Raw genomic sequence first — 22337 nt, 5'->3', positions numbered from 1 at the left:
TATCCAATTGAAATGAAGATTCTCTGGCCAGGTCAGAACAAACAATTGATGTTTTCATGTCCAGTATTGAGGAAGAGAAAAGACAGTTTAATGTGATGTGAAGCTGTGTGCTGTCTCTGGAGTTGAAAGTTTTTATACTATCAAGGACATACTTCCAGCAGCAAAACACAAAGGCTTGCAATACAGCATGTTGCCTCCCTTAATTTATGTTTAGGCACTATTATATTTTTAAGCAAGGCAAATGACCCAAAACGTACCACTAATATGTGTGTTGTTTTTCGAATATGACCTTCCCATAGAACACCCAAATATAAACCGTGCAGACGTTATTTAATGACTATCGATCACAAGGTTGCCAACATCTGATCTCAAAACTTCATTATGCCTATGGTGACTCTCTGTGCACAAGGAAAAAATATAATAAATGCAGTCACAACTGAAAATTCGACCCTACACGTTATTTACTGCTTTAAGAATTGAAGTGTGTTATAAATGTTTGTAAACCACAATCCGGTGCATCATGTGTTGCTTCCTTCTTAAACAAATACAAAACACGTCTGGTAATTTGCAGGATCCCGCTCGCAAGTGACAATTATTTATATGCATTTTCAAAGTCTACTTAAGGAGAGTATGGTTTTACCTTTATGACCTACTTGATCAGTCACAACAAACACTTTGTTTTGGTACTGTCTCTTTAAGAGTTGTTACCCCGCCCCTGGCATCCCGCTGCTGGTTTCGTTCTCAACAAGATGGCGGCTGTTCCAGAGAACAGAGTCCTTTCCTACAGTGTGTTTAAATGGAGCTCTTACTCCTCTACGTACCTACCAGAGTGAGTAAAGGCGTCATAATTTTATTTTAGGAATTCCAGTATTGCTTATACATAGATGTTCTCGACGTTATATATTTTTTTGGTTGGTAAATGCATGCATACATGGCCTGTCCCTAAATGAAGTCCCGCTTTTACGTTAATATTTTACCCTGTGCATAAATACTGCTATTTTGATACCAAAAACAAAACAAAAACAAAGTTAAGATATTATAATAAATCAAATTTTCCACTTAACGATGTCGTGATTGACCAGCGCATTTTTACAAGAAAATAGCAATTGAACTCGCTGGGTAAACCGTAAATATCCTACTGAAATTTGATAGGCCCGGTTTGTAAAATGTTGCATATTTTACCCTATGTATACACTCTTCCTAAGACAAGCGACTGTACAATGTTGATAGCCTCATCAATCACTTACCAATTTCATGTGTATTCGCTCTCTTCTGCGACGGCATGAGTTCTGGTGAGCCGACGACTGCTTGGATACATTGGAAGTATTAATTACTATTGTTTAGTGTTTAATATTCAGTGAAACCTGCGGTACGTACCTACAGCATTTATTAAACTGTTCGGAAATATACATGCTTGTCCGAACACCTCAAACTTCAATAAAACATCACATATTTTATTTTCCGGAAAGCAGTGTTTGTTCACATAATAATCCACATTTCAGTACTGTCAGTAAGGCAGCCCTAATGTAACATAATTCCCAGGTTCCAGGATTCAAAATATTATCCCTCTATATGTGGAGGTTTAAAAAAAATCACTTTTTAAAAAAGTAACCCCCATGATGTCTAGTTCATGTGCTAGTTCTATGTCAAAACAATTAAAGGGAGATTTTCCTGAGTTTATCATTCTGTTTTGTTTTCCTAGTCTTTGGGTATAGCATGCACACAGAAGGTAAAATCTGTAATTTCCAAGGTGGGATTACCCTGCAATTAAGGGACCCTCCCCCAAACAAACTTTTAAAAATAGGCTTACTACCTATTTTCTAAAGGTGCAACATTTGTTCTGGACACTTTTATTTATTTATTTATTTATTTATTTTTTTAAATATTGTAATTGTTCATGCAAATTTTAGAATGTAAACATCTTGGTTTTATTTGCTAAGGCTTGTTTGATGGTACTGCATTCTGTTGTTATGTTTAACCTTTTTTCATTATTCCGTTATTTGACGTCCTTGCCAACTCATTCTTGCCAAATGACTCAGATACTTTACATTGGCTTCACTGTGATTAATTGTTTAAACTACTGTGTGCTTTGTGAATTAATTTAATGCAATATTTTCTAAAAATTGTATTTTAGGAACATTCTGGCGGATAAACCTAATGACCAATCTTCCCGGTGGTCTTCTGAAAGCAACTACCCTCCACAAGTAATACATGCCTTTTTACATTTATTTTAAGCTATCTGTTTTTTTTTTCCTTTAGCCTAAATGTCACAATAAAATATGTTGCTAAAATGAGAAAGGCATTTGTAGTCAATTAAGATGGTCCTTTAAGGAACCTGAAACACCAAGTAGTTTTAAAACAGCATGTAATCTTATTTGTCAATGTCTTTTGCATACTGTATAATGCTTCAACTCTCCATTGCCCAAAGAGAGTGTTTTGTCATATGTGTAGTTAAAGAGATAATGAAAGCCAACTTGCTTGCTTCCCTTTCTGAATGTTTGTCTGGTAAACCTCTGGTTTGTAAAATTAGAGGGCTTAAAAAAGGTTAAATGTCAAAAAAGTTACTTTCGTTTCAAACCTCAGCTCTGTGTGGTGTTCCAAAGTCAGTCTCGTGGTTTAGACTAAAGGAAATTGAAAGTGGAAGTTGATTGTACAGTAGAGGATGTTGCTGTCAGAATTAGCAGCACATTTCTTGTACATGCTGTTTTTATACTGTCAGCAAGACAAAATGCAGAATTAATAAAAAAAATCTCCAGTATCAACTTCATTTAAATACAGGATTAGCACTGTTGAAAAGCTTTAGTATTTAACTTGATTATACAATGCACCTGTTAAAAAAAAAAAAAAAAAAAAAAAAAAAGATATGAAGGGTGCCGAAAAGTGATATTCTCTGTCTGAAATGTATCTTGATGATGGTACTGTTCTCCGAGATACTGCAAGCATATAAGCAGAATATATTTACACAGTAAAATTGCTCAGTTGTTTATTGACGCTTTGTCTGTGAAATATAATTTAAAAATGCAATGCCCAAGAGCTAACCAGAAACAAGCAGGATAGGACAGGCCTGGACTTTCCTTTTTTATTTTTAGATCCCCTTGGAAAAAATAGAATCATTCCAAAAAAGTTTTTTAAGCTAAATAAATTGATGTAAATTAAAATGTGTCTAAGTTGTCTTAAGTCAACTACATTTAGTTTAAAAAAGTTGCAGTCATTTTTTAGGAACTATCTTGGAATCAACAGACAGTGTTTGTTCAGACTTCTTATTTTACTGTGAATCAATGTGACTGGTATATTTTTAGTCGTGAGGTTTGGGGTTTCTGGATTATGGATACTAAGTATCTGACTGTCTTTCAATTTGATTATAATATGAATGTAGTTTATGAAAGAAGTTATGGCATTGGTGACCTACTTTTTCACAGTAGTGATACCTGATAGGCTGAGCTATAAATACTATAGGTGGAGATTTTAGCCACATTTAATGGGTGAAACATTACATAGACAAATACATTATCCCACTGTATACATACAGTAAATGTGTACATCTTTATTATATAAACTGATGCATGACTGTGATTTTAATCAACCAACCATATAAAATCTGTGAGGTCTGTACATCAGCAGCAACCTTAGTGCTTCAAAAGTGGGGAAGTCTGTTACTATCTTTCTCTTCTAATTGTGTTTTAGTACTTGATTCTAAAAATGGAAAAGCCTGCCATTGTTCAGAGTATTACTTTTGGAAAGTATGAGAAAACTCACGTATGCAACCTGAAAAAGTTTAAGGTTTTTGGAGGGATGAGTGAGGAAAATATGACGGAACTATTATCCAGGTAAGTTGGAGTACTTTATAAATGCTTATTGCTTAAACATTTTAAATCTTTCTAGTGGACCATATTTCCAGTTCTGTGATTTTTCCATTTCTAGTTATTAAACAAACCACACTTAATGAAATTAAATCCACACAGCTGTATTTTTTGGTGTCTGTCAAGTTCAATTTACCATCCAGTAGAAATTAAACATTTTGTGAGGGCCTTTGTTTTCATCTCATATCCTATTAATGATATATAGTCCACTACCAGCCTGGATCTAACCTGTATATCCTACATTGAGTGAATCATTAAAGCAAAAAAAAGTGACTTTCATTAAACAACATCTTTATTGGTGCCTGTGTAATATTTAAATAGTGGCAGTATTTAGATTTGTCTCCATTTACTGTAGATAAATTAAATTAATTTCTTGAAGTCAATTTCATTATTTTCTGTCATTTGCTTGGCCCTGTGACTAATAGTTTTCCAATAATAATAAAAAAACATACTTTACAAATCACTACTCAATTTTCCACATTTCTTATTTACTTCATGTTTACTAGCCATTGTATTAGAGGTGCAATTCCTCTTTCACTGTGTTACCGGGGATATATTTACTATCATTTTGTCAAGTAAAACAACATTAAATTGTTATTACAACAAATTAGTTACATTAGGCTTTGACCTTTTTATAATAGCCAAAGGAGGCATTTCATGCTGTTTGCTATTTCATATTAAATGTTTGTAAACGTACTGCGTATAATGTAGTTTACTTTCTTTTGTATTTGTTTTATTTGCAGTGGCCTTAAAAATGATTACAACAAAGAAACATTCACTTTGAAACATAAAATTGATGAACAGATGTTCCCATGTCGGTTCATTAAAATAGGTAAGATTCATTTATATAATTAAGGAATTAAATTTACATTTTCTTATTCTCATAAAAATGATCATTTAAACCATTTTTGTTATCGACTTCTTCAGTATAATGAAAAATATAGCCATAGCATCACTTTGAATCGATGCTTAGTGTCATAATGTGGGCATGTCAGTTTATGGTTGCCAGGTGATTCACGATTAAGATGGGTTTTTATGTGATACTTTGTATTTCACCAGTACTATTTGTCATCCCTTTAGAAATAGTAAGGTAACCATTTTCATATTAGGATTTTAATACAAGAACAATTGACAAATCAGTCATATATATTTTTATAGTCATGTTAAATATTAAATTTGTGTTGGTGTATTATTGCATTTAAAAACTAATCTCGGCATATTCTTTTAATGATAACTTGATAACAAATAAGAATAATTCCTGATTTTTTAATGGCAGATCAAGCTAGGGCTCGTCCAAAATGATCATCAAATACAGCAAGTAAAACCCTAGATTTTTAAAATGTAGTTACTCACCAGTGGAAGTGAAAATACACGCATATGACTAGTTTATTGTGTCCTAGTTTATTGTACAAATAGACATAGGTTTTGTGTAATTAGAGCACCAGTTTAAAATTTTACAATAATCTTTTTCTATGGCTCGCAGGAGGATCATTATAATCTGTCACAAAAAGACATTTGGTGGCTATAGTACTTTTGCAGGACGGCATGTTCGTATTTTAAGATGTATAAAAATGCCATTGTGTTTATCAAAAAGTGTATACTTCCCTCCTCCTCCTCCCTCCCACTCCTAAATTAAAAACTTTTCAGAAACTCTCACTAAATGAAACTTTTTATAACAGTTCCACTGATGTCCTGGGGGCCCAGTTTCAACTTCAGTATCTGGTATGTTGAACTTCATGGGATTGATGAACCTGATGTGGTGCAGCCGTGCCTTAACTGGTACAGCAAGGTAGGCCCGTATTTCAATGCTATCTCGGGCAATCAGAATTATCACCCCCACCCCCCTAAAATATATATCACCAATGAAACCAATAACCATGTAGACATAATACATTTCATAATAAACATCTGTTGACGTGTTGTTTTTCAAATAATGTTCTTGCATTTATGCAAGCATAGGATTTTGAAAATGTTTTACTTGGAAATTATTACAATGTGGCCTTGTTCTTTCAAATATGGTAGTTGTGTAAACATGTGAAAAAACAGTAGTAGTTTGTGGGTGTTTTACTAAATAATGTCCTACTTGTTCTTAGCCCTGCATTGTTTAAATACAATTCCTGAACATAACTTCATTCAGTATTACTGGTTTCAATTTCTGAACATAACCAAGTTTCAGTTACTGGTATTGTATGTGTGTGAGCCTTTTTTATTTTATTTTTTTGAATATGTAACTATTAAGAGAACTTGCAATAATGACACAAAGTAATTTCTAGATTAAATATTTTAAGAAAAATCTAATTGCATTGAAGCAGCATTGCAAAGGCAAAAATAATTGTGGGTTGTATTGACTGGCACTAAACATGCAAGCAGTCAATAGCTTTAATCTGTAAACATAAACTGAAATTGACAAAAAAAAGTTGTATAGGAGCCACTTTTGATTTTATGCTTTAACTTCATTTTTTATTATGTTTCAACTTTCTCTTTGCCTACACAACTTTTCTTTTTTTCTTCCTGTCTAAAACACAACTAAACAATCAACTAAAAGGGGAAAGTCAAAACTGATGCACATAACAGAACAGTACATGCACATAACGCCACTCAAAGCTGTAGACCTCTTATATAGGAATCAATCTAATATACTAATATGTATTAAACCCTTTTATATTTTTTACTGCAAGACTGTAAACCTTGTTAGTTATCCTGGGTAGTCTTTTTTGTTACTTGGTGCTGAAAGAATTAAAGTTAATTCAGTAAAGAGCTTACTTAGCATTATTCAGCATATCAAAACACATACGTGGACATAAACAACTTTATTTTCCAGTGCATAGGTTAGATGTTGTTGTTCTAAAGTGAAGCTACATGATTAATTCAGAGACCTCATGGGCTTTCCTTGTGTTCTAGTAGTACCGTGAACAGGAAGCCATTCGGTTGTGTCTAAAGCACTTCCGCCAGCACAACTACACTGAGGCATTTGAGTCTCTGCAGAAGAAGACAAAGATCGCCCTCGAACACCCGATGCTGACTGACCTTCACGATAAACTGGTCCTGAAGGGAGATTTTGATGCTTGTGAGGGACTAATAGACAAGGCTGTGAATGGTAATTGAATTATTGAATTATGGAACTATTACTCTACTCTTCATTGTATACAGCGCTGGAAAATGTAAATTCAGAAAGGTATATTTAAAGCCTGCAGTGTATGTACTCCATTTGTTTTGTTGACGTTCACAAATAGCCGTTTGCATAATGTGAAGAAGCCCGCTATCGATATATACGTAAAAATAGAATGTAAATGTTTGTGAAAACTAAAAAAAAAAAAAAACTGTTCTCTGTCTGTTTTTTTTAGAAGGCTTATTTAACCAGTACATCAGCCAGCAAGAATATAAACCTAGATGGAGTCAGATTATCCCCAAAAGTACCAAAGGTAAAATAACAGTACATTTATATTGTATACTTCACCATAATCCTTTAAAAGTTGCCAGTATATCTTTTGTAATGGGTAAACTTTGTATGATAATTGTTCTAAACTGTAGAATTATAATATTCACCATGGCCTTAATTACAACCATAGGCGGTTTCTACTTTAGCTGTTTTGCGCCCTTGTGTTACTGTGCTTTTCTAAGTAACTTTAGTTGCTGAAACCAGACCAGGATCTATGTTATACAGTAAATATTGATCTGCCAAGGTATTCTCTGCCTATTGATGTCTGGGACTAATTTTATGATTGCCTTAACTGTTAATCATATTATCCTTATTTAGTTACCAGTTTTTGCTATTGTAGGGTTTGATGTGAAATGTGCTGTTTAATTAGTAGACTAACCTGTTTGATGAAGTGGAGCAGAGGCATATATATAATGTATTGCTGTGCTGTACATTTTTTTATTTTTTCTAATTCAAGGTGATGGCGATGATAGCAGGCCAGGAATGAGGGGAGGGCATCAGATGGTGATAGATGTCCAGACAGGTATGGACTGGCCTTTGATGCAAGGCAGTTTCAGTAATGATTGTTTAGTTTTATTCCAGTTAAATCACCCTGCTGAAAGTTAAATAATAGGCGTTGATCAGATTGTTGGTTTGTCATGTGATTTTTTTTGTTTTTTGTTTTTATTATGATTTTCAGTTGTTTTCAAACAGATTTTATGTTCTTATGGTCTTGCCAGGACTGCAAAAGTAGCATGTCATGCAAATTGGAAGATTTGGAAAATGAAAATTGGTAAACTTGTGAAATATTCAGTTAATCTTTTAGGATTGGTTTTGAGCCCAGACTGGGAACATTAATCACTGTGGGCATCACCCTTTTGGCAATACCCCAAAAGGATGTAAAGTGTATGCCAGATCTTGCATTGTGTATATCTATCAATAAGGCTGTTGTTGTTATGTGGATTTTGTAAGCTGTGAGAATTTATACATCAGAGACCCACTCTTGAGCTGAAACACTAAGAGCTCTGTGCCGGAGAGGAAGGGTAATTAGACTTAATAAACTACAATAACCTTAGTAGAAACAAAACACTCTGTTCCCTTTTTATGTTTTGTTTGTCCTACATAATGCTAACCTTTTCATGTCTATCTTCAATTAAGTTGTAGTGGGAAAAAAATCTGTCGAGTGGCTATGTGTTTTCATGATGTACCTGAGGTAAAACTTCAGGTTGGGAAAAGAGTATATAGAGTAGTTTTGTTCTTGATTGATACAAACTGTGTGAAGGGACTTCGCTTCTGATTGGACAAATCCTAAAGAGAGACACTGTACTGTATATGTATTCATTATTGTAAGTCACAAAATGGAACATTGTACTTCGGTACTGCTATTAAATTAATTATTTTTAAAATATTGGGCTTTTTTTAAATTTATTTTTTTTACCCTTTTTAGGTTTTTAACAAGTATAGTATAGTTGTATAGTTTTAACAGTGTTTTTACTCCTTTAGCAAAACGTAGTAATTCTGTACCATTAATTAATTTTTTTGCTGAGAAGTTGGAGGTGCAACTCATTTTAAAGAATGCATTGTTGGTTACAACACATGGCCGGATCCCATATAAAAAACTATAGTACCATCCAACAACACTACGATTTCCAGTAGTATACCACAGTACATGCTTTAGCAAGCTATGTTGTTTTTGTGTATGGGATAGTTGCAGAGTATTAACATTAAAATGAAAAAAAAAAGTAATCATGGTGGATCTTTCATGTGATGTATTTCTCTCAATGTATATTGATTCTAAAGTTTTTTTATTTAATATTTAAAATCCATTTTTGATAATCATAATAAACCTGTCCTTGCTAATATTTTAATCCAGAATACAAATAATGTTTTTTTAAAAACAGTATTTTTATTGGGACTTAGTTTCCCTGCCTTGTCAGAGCTTATTAACCCTTTGATTTCTGGGAGCTAGCAGCCCCTGGACTAAAATATATTTATTTATTATTTATTTATTTATTTCTTAGCAGACGCCCTTATCCAGGGCGACTTACAATTGTTACAAGATATCACATTATTTTTTACATACAATTACATTATTTTTTTACACATTATTTTTACATACAATTACCCATTTATACAGTTGGGTTTTTACTGGAGCAATCTAGGTAAAGTACCTTGCTCAAGGGTACAGCAGCAGTGTCCTCCATCTGGGATTGAACCCACAACCCTCCACTACTCCACTGCTACCCGATATAGCTCAATTCTTTATTTTTATTTCTTTTCATGTTTGAAATTATTTGATGTCATAATTATGATACAGTAATCTGTTACAAAGCTTTTTCCTCCATAAGTAATATTTTTCATTTTTATTACAGAAACTGTGTATTTGTTTGGTGGCTGGGATGGTACGCAAGATTTGGCCGATTTCTGGGCATACAGCGTTCAAGATAATCAATGGCTCTGTATATCCAGGGATACTGAAAAAGAGGTAAATTCAGTCACTTTCTGATTGAGGAATCAGACTACAAAGTGTACACTTGCGTTTTGGTTGTTTTTGGGTTTTCAAAAGGGAGAGAATAGAAAACAAATAAAGCCAATCAACAAAACCTTCTAGATGGAGTAACCATATTATTAACCTCATAATGATTATAAACTTGCAAAATTAGCTATAATTCAATCCATGAGCTAGCAAAATAATTTCAAAATAAGTCAGCGTGGACATCAGTTCGATATATAGGTCTCAAATGTACAGTTTTTGTATTATCATTTCAATTAATGAAATCTGGTTCTATACTCTTTGCACATAGTGTACACATACACTGCTGAAATGCTGGTCAACAGTAATAAGAGATTTATTCCAGTTTAAATTGTATGATAACAGGGCTGTTTTGAGAACAGAAGTGGCAAGGCAGGCGCACAATAACCTCATCTTCAGCACTGATTTATTCCAGTCATTCTGTCCAAGAGTGACTGTGACTCACTGTTCTTTGTCAGTGTCAAATATGCCCTTTCATTGTTATTTAATGCAGATTACTACATGGAACATTGTGGTCTGCCTACAGTTTATTTTACTTAAAACCATGAGCATTTTGGTGGTTTATAACCGCATTGCTTTTTGTTTTTATACATGTAACAAACTCCACTAATCTCTATTGACCACCACACAGTAGACTTTCTTGACAGTTCTGGGATCAATCAGCTAATTTTGTGTTGAAATTAATTTAAACTCAGTGTATTCACTGTCCTTGTTTTCACAGAATGGTCCCAGTGCCAGATCCTGCCATAAAATGTGCATCGACTCCCAAAGAAGACAGATCTACACATTAGGGCGCTATTTGGACTCCTCTGTGAGGAACAGCAAATCTCTGAAAAGTGACTTCTATCGTTATGATATTGATACCAACACATGGACATTACTTAGTGAAGATACATCAGCTGATGTTGGACCCAAGCTTGTTTTTGATCACCAGGTAAAAAGATTAAAAATAAATTATATATAAATAATAATTATATATTTTGCTGTAGAATTGAGAAAGTTTTGTGTTCTTCCTGAATTAGATGTGCATGGACTCTGAAAAACACATGATTTACACATTTGGTGGAAGAATATTAACTTGCAGTGGCAATGTGGATGACACTCGGACTAATGAGCCACAGTTCAGTGGACTATATGCCTATCACTGTCAATCTAATACATGGAAACTTCTCCGGGAAGATTCCTGCAACGCTGGTCCTGAAGATGTCCAGTCAAGGATAGGACACTGTATGCTCTTCCACACTGTAAGTAGTAGACAACCTTAATTGGGTTCAGTGGCATTTTAATTGATTCTGGAAAAATCTAATCTAATTACTTAAGTGATGAGGTGAACTCGAAGCAGTTGATTTTCCTCCCAAACCCAGTGCAGCACTCCCTGCGGGCCCCCAGCCAAGATCTGCAACTTGGTGCAAGCTGAATTCGTACCACACTTGCATGACTCACCCTGCACTCCATGCGGCAGTGCTTTTACTAGGTGAGCCACTGGGGACCCTGACTTGTTTAATATTTCTGTGTATTAGCTTGTTCATTTTGTTAATGTATTACACCTTTTTCATTATGGTACTTTTAAAAAAGGGAAGAGAATAATCAAAGAGAAATTTGACTGACAACTTCAAATGTTTAGCTAAACATTTTACTGTCATGGATTGCATTTTTGTTAAAGGAATTCAAATAACAGAGAGTACTACTTTTATTGTTTTGTAATTGTCAGCGTGTGTGTGTGTGTATATATATACACACACACAGTGCCTTGAAAAAGTCTTCACACCCTTGAACATTTTTCACATTCTGCTGCCTAAAAAATACAATACAAAATGCATGAAAGTAGGGGTTTGTTTCACACAACATCATCTACACTTTCAACGTGAACAAACAATTATAGAAATATTCAAAAAGTAATTAAGTCTTGAGTCAATACTTGGTGCAAGCCCCTTTTGCAGTAATAGCAGCCATGAGTCGTTATGGATAAATACTTGGTGCAAGCCCCTTTTGCAGTAATAACAGCCATGAGTCGTTTTGGATAAGTGTCTACCAACTTAGCACAGTGGGATGGTGCAGTTTTTGCCCATTCTTCTTGGCAGAATAGCTCAAGCTCTTTCAAGTTGGCTGTGGATCGTTTGTGGACTGCAGTCTTCAAGTCTTGCCACAGATTTTCTATAGGATTCAGGTCTGGGCTTTGATTAGGCCACTCGAGGACATTCACTTTCTTCTTGCTGAGCCACTCCATTGTTGCTTTTGCTTTGTGCTTAGGATCATTGTCCTGCTGAAAGGTGAATCTTCTACCCAGTCCCAGGTCTCTGGCAGACTGGAACAGGTTTTCCTCCAGGATCTGCCTGTACTTTGCACCATCCATCTTTCCCTCGATCTTCACAAGCCTCCCTGTCCCCGCTGCTGCAAAGCATCCCCAAAACATAATGCTGCCACCACCATGCTTTACTGTAGGGATGGTGTTAGCAGGGTGATGTGCCGTGTTTGGTTTACGCCACACATATCACTTAGCATTGAGACCAAAAAGTTCCACTGATGGCCTGATCAAGGCAGTGTCTTGGCGGTGCCAAACTGTTTCCACTTTACAATGATGGACCTGACAGTGCCCCAAGGGATATTGAAAGTTTCTTATAGCCTTCCCCCAATCTGTACCTTTCAATAACTTTATCCCGGAGTTCTTTTGGCAGCTCCTTGTTCGGCATGTTTTGCCATTTGCTTCAAATTCACTTCATACAACAGAAACAGCTTGATTCTTCATCCTGGAGTATTCAAATCAGTTGAACTACTGTGATTGGACACGTGGGCTCTATTTAACTTATTATGTGCCTTGTTAAGGCAATTTGTTGCAACTGAGCTCATTTGGGTTTGCTATGACAAAGGGTGTGAAGTCTTATGCAATCAAGACTTTTTGGTTTTTTATTTTTAATTACTTTTTGAATATTTCTATAATTGTTCTTTCACGTTGAAAGTGTAGATGATGTTGTGTAGATCAGTGAAACAAACTCCTACTTTAATGCATTTTGAATTGTATTTTTTAGGAGCAGAATGTGAAAAATGTTCAAGGGTGTGAAGACTTTTTCAAGGCACTGTATTTTTATTATCTTTTCCTGTAGAAAAACCGCTGCCTGTATGTCTTTGGGGGGCAGAGATCCAAAACATACTTGAATGACTTCTTTAGTTACGATGTGGACAGTGACCATGTAGAAATCATATCAGATGGCACAAAGAAGGACTCTGGCATGGGTACGTCATTTGCTTTACAAATATTTTGTATTGTAAGCTAACAGTGTATGTAGGTGCATTTGCACCCCTTTCTGCCGTCCAGGTATTGCACTTATTGCCGCTGACGTAGGGTTAAATAAGTGTGCAGTTACAGTATGTACAGAACATTCCTACGCATCTTATTTTGGAGGTACTCTGATTTGTCATCTTAAGCTTTATATACGAATATATAAAGATATACTTTCAGCTCCGTTTTTGACAGAAATTGTGATTATTGAGAATCCTGTATGATTTAAATAACATTGCAGGATGCTTTTTATTTTTTTTGCCGTGCTTATAATCTTGGTTCTCAGCAATACACCACTCGCACACTTCGCTATAATTTGCTAATCACAAATTATCTTAATCGGTCATGTGTTTTGACATACTAAATGTGCCACATTAAAAAAAGATTATTAAAACAATGTATTAAATATATTTTGTTGTTATGGTGGGGAGAAAGTTGCAGGATGCTTTTAGTTGAAATACAAAAAAAAAGCTACTGTCTGAATGCTATAATCTATCCCTTGGTTGTCTCTCCATGGTCTTTCTTGGCAAACTGAAATAAAATGATCTATTTTCTAAGTATGTCTCTAGTTTGAGTGCACAGAAATAGAATGTGTTTGGCAAATATATTTCATGGGAACAAAGTAGCACAAAACAGGATAGTCATAATCGTTTGAAAATCTTTCTCTGCCTGTTGATCTGTCTAGCAAATATGCTCATGAAAATTCAGTGCATTGTTGCAACATCATTTCAACTAAGCAACCATACTATTTTGGGGTTAAAAAGTGGGTTACATTTTGAAAAAAGCAACCTCTGTCGACATGCTTGATTAGTGTATGGAAGAGCACTCTGCTTTATATTTAGGATGTTTCTTGTCTTACCAGTCCCAATGACAGGTTTTACTCAGAGAGCCACCATTGACCCAGAATTGAACGAGATCCATGTACTCTCTGGGCTTAGCAAGGACAAGGATAAACGGGAAGAGAATGTGAGGAACTCGTTTTGGATATATGACATAGCCAGAAATAGCTGGTAAGAGACATTTAAGACTTTTGTTTTTTTTATAGTGCTTAGGTTTTTCTGTGGGCTATTTCGTATATTACAACACCACATAAAAGACTTCTTGTCTAAGCATTGCTCTCAATTTATTACCAAGTATTTTTTTTTGTTACTAACAATGTATATCTTTGTAAACGGAGTTAAAATTATGTTGTGATCATTTAAAAGTAGATATTAATTATTTTGATCAGTAATTGCATGCACCAAAGACAGTGCCATCTGTGGTCAAATATTATATTGTCAAGGATCTTTTGAGGCAATGCCTACTAAGAGTCTTCTGCATATTTTCCCAGATGGGAACACTGCTGTTGTACCCCTGAGCAAGGTACTTTACCTAGATTGCTCCAGTAAAAAAACCCAACTGTATAAATGGGTAATTGTGTGTAAAAAATAATGTCATTGTATGTAAAAATAATGTGATATCTTGTAACAATTGTAAGTCGCCCTGGATAAGGGCGTCTGCTAAGAAATACATAATAATAATAATAATATTAAAACGTAGTGTGTTTTAAAGAAAAGATGGTATCCATTATGTTGTATGCTGCAGTACAACAATAAATATGTCAACCCCAGGTGATAGGACAATTTACTCAGTAAATTACTCAGTGCAAAAGTTGATTGCCATGGATTGATCCTTGATTGTAAAGATGAGGAGAAACGAGACAAAGGCAGCTTTTCTTGTTGTAAAATCAACAATTTTCTAATGGCATGTTTCAGTTTCATTGCTGTTAACACACAGCCCTATTATGCCACCAATAGATGGCTGTCTACTTGAGATGTTTTTTTTATTAAGGTCATGTGTTTACAAGAATGATCAGGCAGTGAAAGAAAATGCAAATAAAAGTCTCCTGGAGGAGGAGCCCTGCCCACGGTTTGCCCACCAGCTGGTTTATGATGAACTGCACAAAGTAAGTTGTAAAGAACAATGGTAATATGTTTTTTTTTTTATTGGATTTTAACTTCTCAAGTGTACTTCTTTTGCAACAGCCTTTGTTAATTCTAAAATGGTGCATTGTTAATGAATGCGGTGCTCTGCACACTACCAGAGTGGTCTGATTTGTGGAATGGTCTTTTTAAAGGAGACCTTAAGTTGATTTCCAGAAATATGTGATCTGAAATAAAAAGATAAAAAAAATTGTACTTTGTCACTTCAGCAACAAGTACCATTAACCATAGTCCAAGTATATTCTCTTTAGGTGGTTAATTGATATTAAATGGTTACAGAAGGCCCTTTACCTTTGCTGTATACTGTGTTATCCATATCTTATCAATGTATTTTTTCAACATGGTTGTTTTGCTATTTTTTTACTCTTTTTGCTATTTTTTACTTTACTGTTCTTTTTAAAGGCACTAGTTGTTGTTGTCTACTTGGTGGACCAATTTTTTTGCACTGTAGGTGACATGCCTGTGTAATGCATTTAATATGGAGGGGGCCATTTGTCTGTGGTTTGCCCTTTGGAAAATATAGGCTGGTGCCTTTTATAAGTGTAACCTTAATATAGACCAGTGTCTTTAAGCTGTGCATATGTCACCTATTTACAGGTTCACTATTTGTTTGGTGGAAATCCTGGCAAGTCTTGCTCCCCTAAAATGAGACTGGATGATTTTTGGTCATTGAAGCTCTGCCGCCCATCCAAGGAGTACCTCCTCAGACACTGCAAGTACCTCATTAGGAAATACAGGTATGCAAACACTAAAGAACTATGTGTAGCACTTTTTATTTTTGCTTTAGTACAGCAGTGTGCACATTTTCAATTAATGTTTCTTCGCCAAATGGGGGTAACCCATCAGAGGAATAGAACATACACAATTTGTTGACAGATTTTAGTTACGTGCTTATTCTTAATCTTATATTGGTCTGTTGCTGTATTGACATCACATTCTTGCATCGTCTTGAGAGATTTAATAGTGAACATGACCATATGTCAGTGCTTCATAAAGCCTGGTACTTCATGGAAATACAGACTTCCAGAAACACAAGTATGGTGTGAGGTGGATGTTTGGCAATAGAGTTCTTCACAAATTCAGTGAAATGCTGTCATGTGCAATAGAAGGACTACCGGTAATAGTTAGATTCTTTTCATAAATAAAAGGACAAAAAAGTAAATAACTTTAATAAAACACTAATTTGTTTATTACAGGGGTTATAAAGTAGCTAATAAATTAATTCAAGTAAGTCTTACCTAGTTTGCAGTTCTACTTACTATTTAGGTATCACATGTGCCATTTGGAAAGAAGAAAACTTGTGTTTTTATTAGAGAGAGAGAGAGAGCCAAACTAGGTTAATTAAATATATGCACATTAAGAGCTGTGTTTAACCAAATATGACACAGTACAAGGTGCTGTACCATTTTTTAACTAAAAAAGAGGGAGTATTTATGGAATTGTCTAACCCTTTGCAGTCCATTTAATCAGCGCATCTCAGGCGTGTCGGGTCCAATTTATTTTCAACGCGCAGTTTATTTTAGACGCACTGTTTTAAAAGTATTTTGTTTCACAGTAAAACAGGTTTAAAAGGCACTGCATATCAACAGGACACTCAGTACTGCATCTCCAGCCCCGCCCCACCCCTCGTTCGCTGTTTTTTTCACATACCTCTTGATAGTAGTGCATACCGATAAATCATCTCCTGATCACTCGTTTTATCACCAAACTCCTCAATAATGCGTTCCAAGTCATTATTTTATTACTATAACATCTAAAAAAAGCTCTGCAAATGTCTGTGATGGACCGGAAAGGGAATATTGCAATGTCGGACCAGGTCCGACATAGGACCGCAAAGGGTTAATTAACTATGACTCCTTTAAAAATGTATACTCCTGTCTACTGTCATCCCATTAAATCATTGCTGTGTTATCTGCTTTTTGAAATTCATTTACACTCTAAATATTCTTCATGTACGATAAGGGGGTATACAATATAGACAATTGTTATTGACATTTAGGCCATACATACTGTATGTTTTACAGCATAAGGTAACATTAGTAGTTTTAGGGTCTGTGAAACCAGCTTATGAAATCTTTACCTAGCCATATTGCTTTGTGACCTCTTTGCAGCTGTTGGTAGTGGCATATCTTTGTTAATATCCAGTACTTTATTAAAACGTCTCTATCTGTATCCTGTCTGTCTTTTAATGTAGTCACACCTTGTGGTTATTTTTAGTTCCCCAGCTTGTCCCTTCATGAAATCCTAATGTACTAAACTTACTGCATCTGTAGAGTTGAAAATGTATATTAACTTCCAACCTATCTTATACAGTATATAGGTTACATTTTAATTTATTGTTAAAAGCTTTATGTGGTTAGTTCTCTCAATTAAAAAAAGTAAAATAAAATAAAAGGGTACTCCACCCTTCCTTTTTTGGGTGGTTTGCCTCCCCTTTATTGGCTGCCACTTTGTGACGGGATGTGGTCTATAATAAAAAATTAAAACCGAAAATTATTTTACAGCAGATTTGCTAGATTTGTAATATGAGGGAGAGAGAATTTTTTTTTTATATATATATATACAGGCTTCATATCCAGTAACCAATCCTATGCATTCTTTCCAATTTTTTATAGGTTTGAAGAAAAAGCTCAGACAGAACCTCTAAGTGCTTTGAAGTATTTACAAAATGAGTTATCTGTAACTGTGGATCACTCAGACCCTGAAGAGACAAAAGAGGTAAGTGGAGTTCCTATTTAGTTGTCTATGAGAGAGAGAGAGAGAGAGAGAGAGAGAGAGAGAGAGAGAGAGAGAGAGAGAGAGAGAGAGAGAGAGAGAGAGAGAGAGAGAGAGAGAGAGAGAGAGAGAGAGAGAGAGAGAGAGAGAGAGAGAGAGAGAGAGAGAGAGATTTCTTTTTCTTGTCAATCTAACACTGCCACTTCAACTGCTGGTATCTCATAAACCATTTCAGATGAAGACTTCATATTTACAATATCATAAAAATATAGTGGCACCATTCACTTTGACCTGTGACCTAAGATGGCTTCCATGTTGTGATTGTGAGACTTTTTGGTATCGTGATGATAGACTTAATGTATTTCATAATTCTCTTGGTGAAGTTTGATTGTGGGTACCACACAAGAAAAATGAACCCTTTTGTGGTAGTAATTTTACAAAGCTACCAACACTACACCGTCAAAGCCTCGTATCGCATTGAAATTAGATTTCTTCTTGCTACATTCTACAGAGATGGTACACTTTGAGTTACTGTCTTAATATTTTTACAGTAGCTACACCATTTTCATTTTTTATTCTGTTTTCAAACTATTCAGTTAATATCTAATATCCCATTACATTATGTCCATACAGTTGCTTTGTAGATTTTTTTTTTTTAAATTTCAAAATCTATATTTTTATTATGTGCATTTTAACTAGTTTTTAGAAATGGACAGTTTGTTTTAAAGTAGGAATGTTCAGGGTTAGAAACTCACAAAAGTCTTGTACGCAGTCCTGGTTTGCCAAACTTCTTAGTGAACGGGGGTGCCATTAATTTTGTTTCAATGAAAATGTTTCAAACCCTGGAATGAACCCTATTTCTATTATAAATACCAAACAGTATGTATTATGTTGTTGTGTTCTTTGTATTATGAATTATGAAGTGGAACAAGATGCTTTTATTCCCATGCTTTACCATCTGTTTGTTTACTGTTCAGTTTCAACTCCTGGCTTCCGCACTTTTCAGATCCAGCTCAGACTTCATACCACTGGGTAAGTTTTTTTTTTTTTATGTTCATCTTTTAAAGATATTCTATTCAGTGAATTATCAAACAAAAATAAACACAAATACATGTAAAAATAACAACACACACGTGGAATGTCCCCTCCTTGTACTGGACCTTTAGCAGCTGATGTCTTTTTCATTCAAGACATAAAAAAAAAAAAAAAAAATTGCAACTCTATTAAGTCTGTTCAGTCATTTACCGGAAGCAAACTAAACCGGCTGCCTGGTTCCTAAGTGCAGTGTAACAGGTGTACCGTCAATAAGGCAAACATTTGCTGTATTTATTTTTATGTGATACAAAATGTTTATTTACACTTTTCTTTCAGAAATGGGAATTACATATTACATGACAATGGGTACTTTTCACAGAAATTGTGAAATCCGTTATAGTCATGAAAAAAAAATATCCTTAATTATAGCTCTGTTGGTTGTATTTATTATTTGTGTGAGTTTAACTGCTTTCCTTGGCTGTTCTTTTTCTAAATTTTATAATTAAGTTAATTATTAATTATAATATAGTTGTATAGTTTTCCTGCTGGAAATCCTGTAGTTGTAAATTCCTTTTTCTTTTTACATATCTATATCTGTATTAGATTACCTTGTAAAGTGTGTGTGTGTGTGTATATAATCAGTGCATTTCATAATTTATTATTATTATTATTTTCCCCTTTGAAAAGGAATATATTCTGTGTGCAGTACTGCATTTGTTTTTCTGCACAAGAACAGTAGGAAGTGGATGCGTCTGTTTTAATGATCTTGAAAAGTAAAAGTTTAAATGCATGTTTATTTTCATAGGAATGCAAATGCATGGTAAAGTAACATGTTTACTGTTTGTTGCCCAGGTTTTTCACACGTGGATCAGACCTATGGTCAGCGGACTCAGCTGTTTGACACTCTGGTGAATTTCTTCCCTGACAGCATGACTCCTCCAAAAGGCAGCCTGGTCGACCTCATCACGCTGTAGCAGAGCAAGGAGGAAGCACCTTTTTAGTATTTTATTTAATAGCGACTAGAAATATTTTTATAAAGGTTCTAGTTCCAAAGTGCTGGTCAAATGACTATTTACCTGTTTTGGGTGGGGGGGGGGGGAGTGAGTTTGTAATTATAAAATCCAACTTGAGTGGTTTTGGTCAGAAAGTGTTACCTATGGCTTTTTAATCAAGTGCCCCTAGTTGGTATAATTTAATTTCACAGGTTTGTAGTTCAACAGTGACAGATATCATAGATAATGTTAGATTAAATTAGCAAAATCACATTGGTCTTTCTATTGGGACTGTCATAGTTCAGGCCTATAGTTGCCTGTAATTGGTCTAAAATGTACTGAAGTATTATTTACAATAATGATTGCAGTGGTCAGAATCCTTTTTAGGTTCATTTTTTTCATTTATTTATTTTTGGTTTGTTTTTTGTTAGTTTTTTTTATTTGTTTTTGCTACCCTGCCATACAGCACTTTTTACTTCTTTGCTAAGATACACTGATTGCAACTTTTTGTGTTTTTCTGCAGGTATCTTTAAAAATAAAGAATACTGTAAAGTCACCTATTGGAATCATAAGATTTCATGAATGTCAAGACTTTTGTAATCCTTTGGTATGTTTGCTATTTAATTGAATCTGATATTGTTTAAGGGCTTTTTGTACATAGCATTTAAAAATATACATTTTTAAAATGTCTGCAGAGATTCATAAAAATACCGACCGCCTTGTCAATTCTATTACATTATGTGATTGTAACAGGTTACTGAAAGTCAGAATTAATATTTAGTGCATTCCAAGAGTTTTATGAATGCTGAATCACTAGTAGCTTAGTGATCTGAAGAACTGATGTACAGACACACACAAAATGAGGTCTTGGCCCTAGTTGGTATTTTATAGTGATGGTACAGTATATGTACCTTTTTACTGCCTACTGTATGGGCAAACCTGATCCTGGTTTGTAACATTAGCCTAAAAATTCACAAAGTAATTTAGAAAAAAAATGTCCACCTAAATGTTGAATCAAAAGATTTTTTTTAGTGAATTACTCATGTCTTTTATATTAGCTTTTCCACCTAGCTTTTGCTTTTAAACCAATGAAAGTTATGCTCAGACAGACTTTAAGTCCTTTTGACCACCTTGAAAGTGCTGCAGTTATTTAACTTACTGATGTTGCCAAAACTATTTTTACAGTAAAATGACGTGAATGTGCTTCTGATTTTACTCTAATGGGTTCAGGGGTCATCTCATGTCTTGCTTGGTGTCTGTATTTTACAGTATATATGTAAAACAAAATTAAGATAGAAAAAAGTAGTTGTATCATGAAATTGAAAGATTATAGTTGTATTTAAAATCATAATTCTCCTCAAAAATCCACCAGTTGTGAAAAAAGTAATAACAGTATATAAATAGGGTTTATAGGTAAATGTTGGATTATGTGACTATTCTGCATTCCTGTCCCTGCCTGTGGTTACCGAAACAACTGTGAGAGTAGGATTATGCAATATGGGTTTATTCCTAACACTGTGTTGGTTGTAAGTGTTGTCTACATAAGAAGAAAAATACAATATCTAATTAAGGAAAAATCATTAACAGATATTATATTGTTTTTTTAACCTTGCGTTGGTAATTAGAAAGTATTAGTCCCCATCAGACCTCCGTCATAAGTTTACTGCATCCAGTCTTTGCTTGGTAACATTTCTTTTTTTTTCACAACCTTTACTTTGGCTGGCTCAACATGGTTTTCAACATAGCTTGCTTTACTAAAAGTAAGAAACACTTTTTAAATAGTTGTTCCAATTTCCACAAATTGGCACATATTTTAATGATTTTAGTAATGTTTATGGCTTCTGTTAGATCAATCATGTTTGCGTGATCTGCCAACAAGGGCTATATCCTTAGGAATACCCATAGTTTACTAAATTTGAGAGTAGGAAAATAAAAGTTAAAATTACAAAAATGTCTTGCTTTTAAATTATTTTATTTTATGCAATATAGCATTTGTAAACTGAAAAAATAGCCTTTTACAATACTATCTATCTAAGAAAAAATAAATATCTTGTGGGATTATGTCTGGTGTGCAGTTAACTGAACAGTAAATGCAATATTGGATTTTCAACATGTCTCTGTTTCCCATTTGTACAGTGATTTGTCAGTACTGTAATAGGTGATGCTTTACTTTTCTCAGTTTCGTGTTTCATTGTAGAGTTAGATGGGAATCATTTACAGTAAACAGAGGATGGGATGTGGGGCTGGTTTTAAACTATCTTTCTTACATGCTCCAAAAAAAGCTGAAGCAAACTGTTGGTCATTTTATCTTTCAGTTCCGTTATGACTTACCTAGCTTCATTAATCCAGTGTGTAATGGGATCTACTTTTTCTGGTCATTGGATTTTAAATAAAAGTTTATTGTAATTTTGTTTTTTACTCATTACTATGTCTTAATGTCAAATATCACTCAGGGTACAATGATTCATTTTCATGCTGGAAAAACAATGATGCAAATATATAATGATTATAAACTATAGCTTCTT

The 22337-nt window shown here is 34.4% G+C and overlaps 1 protein-coding gene across 2 annotated transcripts; it reads left to right on the top strand.

Annotated features, from left to right (window-relative positions):
• The first annotated feature begins 664 nt into the window (after positions 1-664).
• On the top strand, positions 665-21922 carry LOC117419449 (muskelin-like). 2 transcript variants are annotated; one of them, XM_034032196.3, is made up of 18 exons: positions 665-829; positions 2135-2204; positions 3685-3827; positions 4604-4692; positions 5540-5649; positions 6765-6957; positions 7205-7282; positions 7757-7822; positions 9651-9763; positions 10533-10745; positions 10834-11055; positions 12913-13042; positions 13951-14098; positions 14919-15033; positions 15668-15807; positions 17686-17788; positions 18763-18817; positions 19673-21922. In XM_034032196.3, the coding sequence occupies exons 1-18, from the start codon at positions 750-752 to the stop codon at positions 19792-19794; spliced, it is 2190 nt and encodes a 729-aa protein (XP_033888087.1). In that variant the 5' UTR covers positions 665-749; the 3' UTR covers positions 19795-21922. The 2 variants fall into 2 exon arrangements, with proteins under 2 accessions (XP_033888087.1, XP_058841923.1); XM_058985940.1 differs by lacking the exons at positions 665-829; positions 2135-2204; positions 3685-3827; positions 4604-4692 and having other exon boundaries at positions 5541-5649; positions 6762-6957.
• Positions 21923-22337: the final 415 nt, after the last annotated feature.

Source organism: Acipenser ruthenus, chromosome 14 (genome assembly GCF_902713425.1).
Source record: "Acipenser ruthenus chromosome 14, fAciRut3.2 maternal haplotype, whole genome shotgun sequence".
In the NCBI taxonomy this organism is placed as follows: Eukaryota; Metazoa; Chordata; class Actinopteri; order Acipenseriformes; family Acipenseridae; genus Acipenser; species Acipenser ruthenus.
Note: the sequence above shows the minus strand (reverse complement) of the source record. Positions and strands in the feature narration are given on the sequence as shown.